This window comes from Nicotiana tomentosiformis, chromosome 11 (assembly GCF_000390325.3).
Source record: "Nicotiana tomentosiformis chromosome 11, ASM39032v3, whole genome shotgun sequence".
Lineage (NCBI taxonomy): Eukaryota > Viridiplantae > Streptophyta > Magnoliopsida > Solanales > Solanaceae > Nicotiana > Nicotiana tomentosiformis.
The window spans coordinates 11,964,959-11,973,818 of record NC_090822.1 but is presented as its reverse complement, the minus strand read 5'-3'; the positions used below and the strand labels follow the sequence as shown (position 1 = coordinate 11,973,818).

The 8,860-nt window shown below is 36.2% G+C and overlaps 1 protein-coding gene across 1 annotated transcript; it reads left to right on the top strand.

Moving 5' to 3' along the window:
• Positions 1 to 383: 383 nt before the first annotated feature.
• LOC104100430 (uncharacterized) lies at positions 384 to 8,495 on the top strand. The gene is made up of 5 exons (XM_009607656.4): positions 384 to 912; positions 2,177 to 2,213; positions 2,550 to 2,786; positions 2,871 to 2,918; positions 7,827 to 8,495. The coding sequence occupies exons 1-5, from the start codon at positions 608 to 610 to the stop codon at positions 8,085 to 8,087; spliced, it is 888 nt and encodes a 295-aa protein (XP_009605951.1). The 5' UTR covers positions 384 to 607; the 3' UTR covers positions 8,088 to 8,495.
• Positions 8,496 to 8,860: the final 365 nt, after the last annotated feature.

Here is an 8,860-nt window from a genome sequence, read left to right as displayed (position 1 = left end):
CAGATAAATCTCTATTATAAGCATTACTTGGTAACTTATTAAAAATAATAAGTAACCGACTATAATAGATTAAACTGAACCAATTGTGTAAAAAATCTTAATGCAAATCTCTCTCTCTTTTTGTAAGCATAAAACAATTCTTGAAGGCTAAACTTGACTTTTCACCAAGTCATAGATAATGGGCGCCCATAAATGATGAATCAAAAGAGAAAAAATATTATTAGAAAAAAAGTGTGTAATAAATTAATAAATAAAAATAATACTACCAGCCAAAAAATAAGAAATAAACAATAAACAGTGGGCATTTTACAGATCATCTGAAAAAACCAACATGCACCAGTTCTCTTTGCTTCTTTTAATTCTTTGTTTCCCCCAATACACACACCACACCCCGCTTAGATCGGATCTTTCTCAACAAACCGCTCAAAAACAACAACAAAACAAAACCCAATTTTTTTTTTTTTTTTTTTATATATACAAAAAAATAGACCAAGAACTTTCTCTCCCATATTTTCTTGCAAAAAAGATTGATGCTTTTGCCGAATTCATGGCCTAAATTTTTATTGAATGATTTTATTGTCAAATTTAGGTTGTTGGGTTTTTGATAATGGGGAATGTAACAGCAAGTGTAGCTGCAAAATTTGCATTTTTTCCACCAGACCCACCAACATATGAAGTATTTAAAGATGAAGAAGAAAGTAGTAGGCTTTGTTTTAGTGGAATAACAGCTGATAAGAATGTGAATGTTCATTTATTGGATACAAAAGGTGGTAATAAAATTGTAGCCACTTTTTGGAAACACCCAAATGGGAGATTTACTCTTCTTTATTCTCATGGAAATGCTGCTGATTTGGGACAAATGATTGATCTTTTTGTTGAGCTTAGAGCTCACCTCCGTGTTAATATTATGTGGTATGTTAAATTCCTTTTTTCTTGGTCATATTCTTCTCTTATTTCTTTACATCATTGTATGTGCGCGCATTAATTTTGGAAATGGAGCTTGGCGTAACTGGTAAAATTGTTGTCTCCATATTACCAGGAGGTCACTGTTCGACAGCCTTAACACATCATACAATATACCTTTGTGGTGCGTCTATTCCTTGGACCCCGCGCATAGCACACGGGGCTGCCCTTTATTGTGTGTGTTTTGTTTGTAGGAGTGTTTTAGAATGATTAATTTCATGGGTTTTGCTTGTTTTTATAGTATTGTTAATGGTTGTTCCAAAGTTTTAATCTTTACAATGTTTTTGTTGTATGTTCCATGTATGAGCTTGAGTTTTTAATTTTCCTTATTGTTTTGTGGTGTGGGGTTTTTTTTTTTTTGGGGGGGGGGGGGGGGGTTGTGTTGTGGGTGTTTTAGGATAATGATTTTATGGGTTGTGCTTGGTCTTGATGGTATTGATAATGGCTGTTCCAAAGTTTTGATCTTTACCATGTTTTGTTGTATATTGCTTCTGCCTAATATGTTCTTGGTGTGTGTGTGTGTGATATTTTGGTTTATGGGGTGTTCTAGAGCAGTTGATTACATGGGTTTTTTTTATGGTATTGTTAATGGTTGTTCCAAAGTTTTGATCTTTACTTTGTTTTTGTGTATATTGGTTCTGCCTAACATGTTCTTGTTGTAATTCTCTGTATGATACTTTGTGTAATTATGTGTTTTCTTTTCCATTGAGTTGTGGGGGTATTTTTCTTTTTCTTTTTTTTGGGGGGGGGGGGGGGGGGGGGTTATAGAATAATTGATTGCATGGGTTTTTCTTGTTTTTTATTGGTGTTGTTAAAGGTTATTTCAAAGTTTTGATCTTTATCATGTTTTTGTTTATATTGGTACTGTCTAATATGTTCTTGTTGTAATTCTTTGTATGATACTTTATGTGATTAAGTATTTTCTTGATATCCAGTTGGGGAAGGGATGAAAAATGGGTTTGTTTTATTTTTGATTTTGGTGAATTGGTTTGTTGGTCTAATTCATCTTTCTGAGTAAAAACAAATCTGAATTAGTAGGATTTTGGAGAAGCTGTTTCTGAACTTGTTAATCTGTCTTTCCTAAACTTGCAAGAATTTTGTAGTCATATTAATACTGTATCAACACGCAATTACAATTCCTGAAAGTTCTATTATTTTGTTATAATCTCCTTTTTCTTTGGCACTGATGTCATGTTTGCATGCTGGATTGCAGCTACGATTATTCGGGATATGGTGGATCATCAGGTAAGGTAAGGAAATTATCATGCTAAATTCCATTTCTAACTTTTGTTTCAGACAGCAATTGGCATCAAGCCATTGATCTATCTTATCATAGAGCTTTTGCATGACTGGTAAAGTTGCTGCCATGTTATCAGGAGGTCACGGGTTCGAGCCGTGGAAACAGCCTCTTGCAGATGCAGGGTAAGGCTGTGTATAATAGACCCTTGTGGTCCGGCACTTCCTCGGACTCCACGCGTAGCGGGAGCTTAGTGCACTGGGTTGCCCTTTCTGCCCTCCTGTTGCCTTATAAGTTTTGGTCTACTTGTTCCAATCTTCACATATTGATGTCTATTTACTTGTATCAGCCATCGGAGTTCAACACGTACTATGACATCGAAGCTGTCTATAATTGTTTGAAGAGCGAATACGGCATTAAGCAGGAGGATATTATTTTGTACGGACAATCTGTTGGCAGCGGGCCAACACTACACTTGGCGTCTCGCTTACAGAGGTTAAGAGCCATTGTTCTTCATAGTGCTATACTTTCAGGAATACGAGTTCTATATCCTGTAAAGATGACATTCTGGTTTGACATTTTCAAAGTAAGTATTTCTTTTTTCGTCGTTTTCTCCTGGTTGATTAATTATGAAGAAGTATCATGCTGACAAATTTCTTTCCTTTTGCAGAATATAGACAAAATACAAAAAGTCAGCTGCCCAGTTTTAGTGATCCATGTAAGAAACATCTTTTTCGTTAGTTCGTTCTTCCTTCTAGATACTTTCACATACTTTTTGTTTTCTGCTTTGTTATATTTAGTTGATCGATTATTCACAAAAAAGTATGCTTCTGTATGTTTTTCATTCTTCAAAGTTTCTTCATTACTTGCTGACATTCCAAGAGAATGGAATGGTAGAGGACTAGGAATATGTGACACATAAAACAATAATAAGTTGGTGAAATGGAGGAGTGCTACAGGATTGATATAAGACCAGCATTCTTAGATTGGAGTAAATGTTGAGACTCTAAGATCCTCAAGATTAGTCTAGATTAGAACTGATCGCATTCTATTAAGATGGATAGTAAGACTAGAAATGCGGATAGGAAGATGGATGTACGATCATAAAAGATTAGACAAGATTAGAAATGATTACATTCGACAGAAGGTGCAAGTAGCACGGACAAAGGATAAGCTGAGGTAACGTCAGTTGATATGGACTGGTCATGTCTTACATAGACCTCCCAATGCACACTTTCGGTAGATGCAAAAAACATGATTGACGATATTTTTTAATTGGATAAGGTAGACCTAAAATTGCATGAAGGAAATGATCTCAAAAGATTGACTATCTCTCGAGATCTATGCAAATCTAGTGAAAAGGACACAATGAAAGCAAAAATCCATATAGGCAACTGGCAACATTGACTAGCTGGCATTAAGGCTAAGTCGGAATGCTATGCTCTCATTAGGCTCAATGTTGTAGGAGTCATTTTAGTCTAGAGATTTATATGTCAGTAGAAAACGTAGAGAACCTCTAGTGCTAAAGAACTCCAAGTTATTACAACAACAAACCCAGTGGAGTCCCACAAGTGGGGTCTGGAGCGGGTTGTGTGTACGCAGACCTTATCCCTACCCGGGAGGATAGAGAGGCTATTTTCCATAGACCCTCGGCTCAAAAAAGAACTCCAAGTTATTGAATACTGGAATAAAATGGATCCAGATAGAGAGCAATGGATGGTGAGAATCCGTTACCGACTCGAACTAGCTTGGGTTTGAGGCATACTTGTTGATGTTGTAGACGTAGCATTTCTAGTTTTTCCAAAGTGATGCCAAAATCTTGTAAAAAAAAAGCCTGTTCAACCACCTGCATTGTTGCTTTTAATTGCTGAAACTGCTTTGTCTTTTGGTTATATCCTAGTAAATCTTATCAAGATATAAGTGTTAAAGAAATGACACTCTCGGATTAAACTTAAAGAATTCATGTTTCTACTCGGATTAAACTAGTTGGTAAAAGATGACTCTCTCAACCAGTACTTTTCTGTGGTCAGTTTATTCATTATTGTCTTGATCCTCAGAATCATGTTCTTGTGAAATAGTAGACGTGCGAAACCAGGTTGGTAACAATTGTAACCAAAGCTCAAGGGCATCTAAGTGCTTGTGTAGCATTTATGCCACTCAACAACTGAAGTAGATGGGTGATTTATGTGCTGAACATGCAAGGATGCTTTTGATAACCTCTTCTGTCAAAATCCAATAGTGGACCATTTCACACTTTCCTTCCCCTGTATGATTAGCGAGCCCGCTGTCAACAAGAATAGTTATTGTCTCCTTGAAAGATCAAACTTGTTCTTGAAAGACCATTAGACTATGACTTTACAAGAAAAACAATTCACAATATTGCATCTAATTCACTTCAAAACCAGATTAATTGTTCATTACTGGTCCTTTCTTTCAAGCAACCGTGTTTGATAAAAAGATATAAGGATTGCATACTCTGAAATCAAAACAAAAGTTAGGGTGAAATTGAAGAAAATAGAACCTTATATATAGAGATTTCTATGTCAGTCCTTTTCCTTTTATCTCCTTCTCAGATTCTCCACTTGATCAATATTTTCTCCTTCTCAGAATACCTTGCAAGTTTTCCGCATAATGTCTCATACTATAGACATATTTTTATAACTCTATTCTTAGATATTTGAATTATTTTTAGCCGAATCCCTACACCTGTATCCATACCTAGATCCGTACCCACAAATCTTAAAATTTAGAAGGATCCGGCGTCTTAATTTGCACCTGTATCGGACACCCGCACCCGAGTCTGAGCAACTTAGGCTGACTTTACATGATTTTGTTGTCCTTTTATTTAAATATCTGGATAACTGTTACAAGTCTATTCTTCTAATCAGGAGTTATCTTTTTACACTTCTCTTTTCGACATAGAGCATAGCACCAAATAGAATGCTTGAGTGACTGACCTATCATGTGATTAAACGATCATTTTAACTTTCCCTTTCATTGAGGTGCCTACCGGAATAAAATACACTGTTATCTTTTACTTGCTTCGTCAGTATCCTACAATCGTTGATGGTATTATTCTAATGTTGGGAGCTGCATGAAAAAATGATGGAGCACACTCGAGAACCTGCTTTAGAACAAGAGTATCTTCACTGTACATATTATCGAAATATGTCTTACCTTGGTCCTCTTTCCCACTTTCTTTTCCTTGTGTCATTGAAACTGTTTAGTTCAGATACTCTCAAAGGCCAGAGTATCCATGACCTCAGGGACGCATCAACCATTTTAACTTATGGATTTATTTGAACCCTATAGCTTTTGCCCATACCCTGTATATGGATAAAGAAATCTATTAAATATCTATAAATATTTGATTGTGAGCCCAGTTACTATCATATATTAGTTTGAGATCGTGTACCATAAATAAACTTCAAATCCTTGATCCGCCTCTTCATAACCTGACACGACACGCAGTGAGCACTACAGTAAAACATCCTTTTCAAAGTTACAATTGAAAAACCAGATCCTCGACACGTCCATAAGATGTCTTCGATGTTGTCGGAGTAAAATTTAGGATATTAGGTTCTTATGTTGCAAGATATGACAGATTGAGAAATGAAGATGACAAAGGTAAACTAAGCAGGAAAAATGTGTCATGGCATCTTTAAATTATCTAACTCTTATTTAGGTTATGGACTATGTTGAATCATGCGCAGTTTCTTAAGGCTGTTGGAGTTGGTATGTGTTCACAACCCAATGACCAATATTACTATCATCGGACCTTTCGGGTTTGTAGTACTTATTGACTACGTTGAGCATCATTTTTAGTTAAACTTCTAACATACTTGCACAGTGGGCTGGAGATGTTGGTTTCTGCTGGGCACCTAATTAGTCCACTCTCTATAGATCTCCTTTTCGAGAAAAAGTTCTGGAAGTTCTTGTTCATTTCCCAAGTGTGAGCTCCTAAACGTTTGTTTATGATTACATCTTCAAATTTAGTTTACTACTTGTAACTGCTGACAAATTGGGGAATGGACTACCAAAGGGGTATTTTGACTATATGATTAAAGCTTTTGGTGGTTCCAACTGGTAGCAAAGACTTGTCGCTGGGCCCGGCCATGTGGAATTGGTTAGTTCAAATTGTGCGGGTTGACAGGCCTTTAGGAAGTAATGGAAGGCCAAAGGAGAATTCTGGATGGAAAATCATGAGATTAAGAAAATTAAACAGTTTACCTCAGTCCATTTTCATGGACCAACAAATAAGGAAACTTATAATGGACCCTAGAAGCTATACAGCAGAAGGATTCTATTGCTCAGTAAAGGACATCAATGGCAAAGCAATAGTGAAAGTTTAAGGGAAAATGACACTATATAGCCGCTCTCAAAATTATAGCCGAAAAAATGTATATTTTTTGTATATATATATATATATATACACACACACATTCTGTCTGTTATATACAAAAATTATACAAATGTAAATAGTTTCTTGCGCGGGCTAAAGTGAAGAAAGCCCAAAGTTTAACTGAATACTTGGCGGTTTTGAGGAGGACACCAATGGCACATCAATGGTAAAGCAATAGTAACTCCAGAGAAGAATGCAATGTGTCACCAGAAGATCCTAGCAAAATTTCTCATGTGCTATTAAAACAATACAAGTATATTAAAAGATGAAAACTATTACTCTCCTGTACCAATTAACTTTCTCTTTCTTTTTACCGCTAATGCAACGGCTGAATATATTAAGCACTTAAAATGCTAGTTACTTATGTCCTTGTAACCTTTTGAAAGTGTTACAGGAAAGTTCTCCTGCATATGTGAAATCACACTTTCTTGTTTGATACAGGCTGATGTATTTTACAGATAAATAGTTCCTTATCCACGATCACATCTTATAGTGCAATACCACTAGGCATTGCTGTTTAGTGAAGTTGGAAATGATGCTTCTGTGCTCAAAAGGTCATTAATATTACCTTCTGGAGTGTCATTATTTTTCTTAATTTACACGCTTGATTAAACCTTAGATCCATGTATGTCTAAAATGCAAAAAGTCTAAACTTTTGTATGCTATTCAGTAATCTTAATGAATTCTTTAATGGAAAATACTATCGTTTCTTCAATTGAAATGATATATTTGAAATGAACTTGGTCGCTAAAACGTATGATTGTCGTCAGTTTTCAACTTCTCAATTATTAATTGCTAGAGTGTCAGTTCTAATTGTACTTCTGGATCCTTCGTCACAATCTAAGGTGAGGTTAACATGAATACGTGATGTTGAAAACACGTATATCTAGAGGAGTTTCCTCGAGATAATGACGTGTTCCACATGTTTATTCTGAACATGGTTGTTATCTTGAGAAAGAGCTCATTGTAAGATTAGTACACCGTTCGCATATGCCTTTCTTTATCCTCTTTTTACCATCCCCCTCTTGCAAATGGATAGGATTAAATCCTTAGCTGCAGTAGTTTTTTCTGTATATCATATCATATATACTGTTATGATATAGGATTATCTTGTTTCCCGCGTTAAAGCTCCTATACATTTGCAATATGATAGTACAACGCCCTTTTTGCACTTACCTACTAGACTTCTAGTATTTTTATGTCTGAAAAATGAGTTATTTGCAGGGTACAGCAGATGAGGTTGTTGATTTTTCACATGGTAAGCGTTTGTGGGAACTCGCCAAAGAGAAATATGATCCGTTATGGGTCGAAGGTGGAGGACATTGTAATCTAGAGACATTTCCTGAGTACATTAAGCACTTGCGCAAATTCGTTAATGCAATGGAGAAACACTCGTTTTCTAAACGAAACAAGGCACGGCTTTCTCAAGCCCCAAGTATAACCGAATCCAAACACAACAGATGCTTAAGATTTGGAAAGAGATGAAATGATTTGTTCTAGTTATTACTAAGAAGTGTTGCACAGGAATTAGCTGCTTTTTCGCGGAAATAGATAAAGTTCGCGTTTATTGCAGCAACATAACTGATTCAAGAACTGGCTGCTTTAACACCGATGTTACCAACTCAAGATTGTGCTGCTGAGCTTGTTTCGTCGTTTGCTAAAGATTGAGGTAACACGAGTAAGATTTAGTCAGTTCGTTACAGATTGCTGCTCACTTGATTAGTTTATGTGTTGGACAAGGTCAGTGACTTGTCTGTTAATGTAACAGTGTGTATTATCCCCAGAAAAGATTATGGTTAGACTTGATTTAACTCTCTGTACACTAGGAATCTCAGTGTTTTATGTAGAGACCACCTTTTCTTGGCAATAGAGATACAAATTTATTTGCCTGTATCATCTCCTATTTTATTTCCTAAAATCTTTTTCTTATGCGTTGTATCGTTGTCTATACTCTGTCATTGTTGTAAATAATCCAGTTCTATCACACACCTGAGCTGAGTGTCTACCGAAAACAGTCTCTCTACCTTCTTAAAGGTAGGGGTAAGGTCTGCGTACACAACATCCTCCTCAGACCCCACTTGTAGGATTAGACTGGGTTTGTTGTTGTTGTTGTTGTATCATACTTCACACCCTTCGGGTGTAGCCCTTTCCCAAATCTTGCGTGAACGCAGGATGCTTCGTGCACCGAACTGCCCTTTTTATCATATTCACTAGTATTAATCTCCATGTATACAGGCTGCCAGATTCATTGTACATGT

What these genes read in the sequence shown, in the direction of transcription:
- LOC104100430 (XM_009607656.4), top strand. Translation starts at nt 608, where the DNA reads ATGGGGAATGTAACAGCAAGTGTAGCTGCAAAATTTGCATTTTTTCCA. An exon ending in ATGGTGGATCATCAGGTAAG is followed by an intron (nt 2,214 to 2,549) that starts GTAAGGAAATTA and finishes TACTTGTATCAG; the next exon opens with CCATCGGAGTTCAACACGTA. An exon ending in GCCCAGTTTTAGTGATCCAT is followed by an intron (nt 2,919 to 7,826) that starts GTAAGAAACATC and finishes AGTTATTTGCAG; the next exon opens with GGTACAGCAGATGAGGTTGT.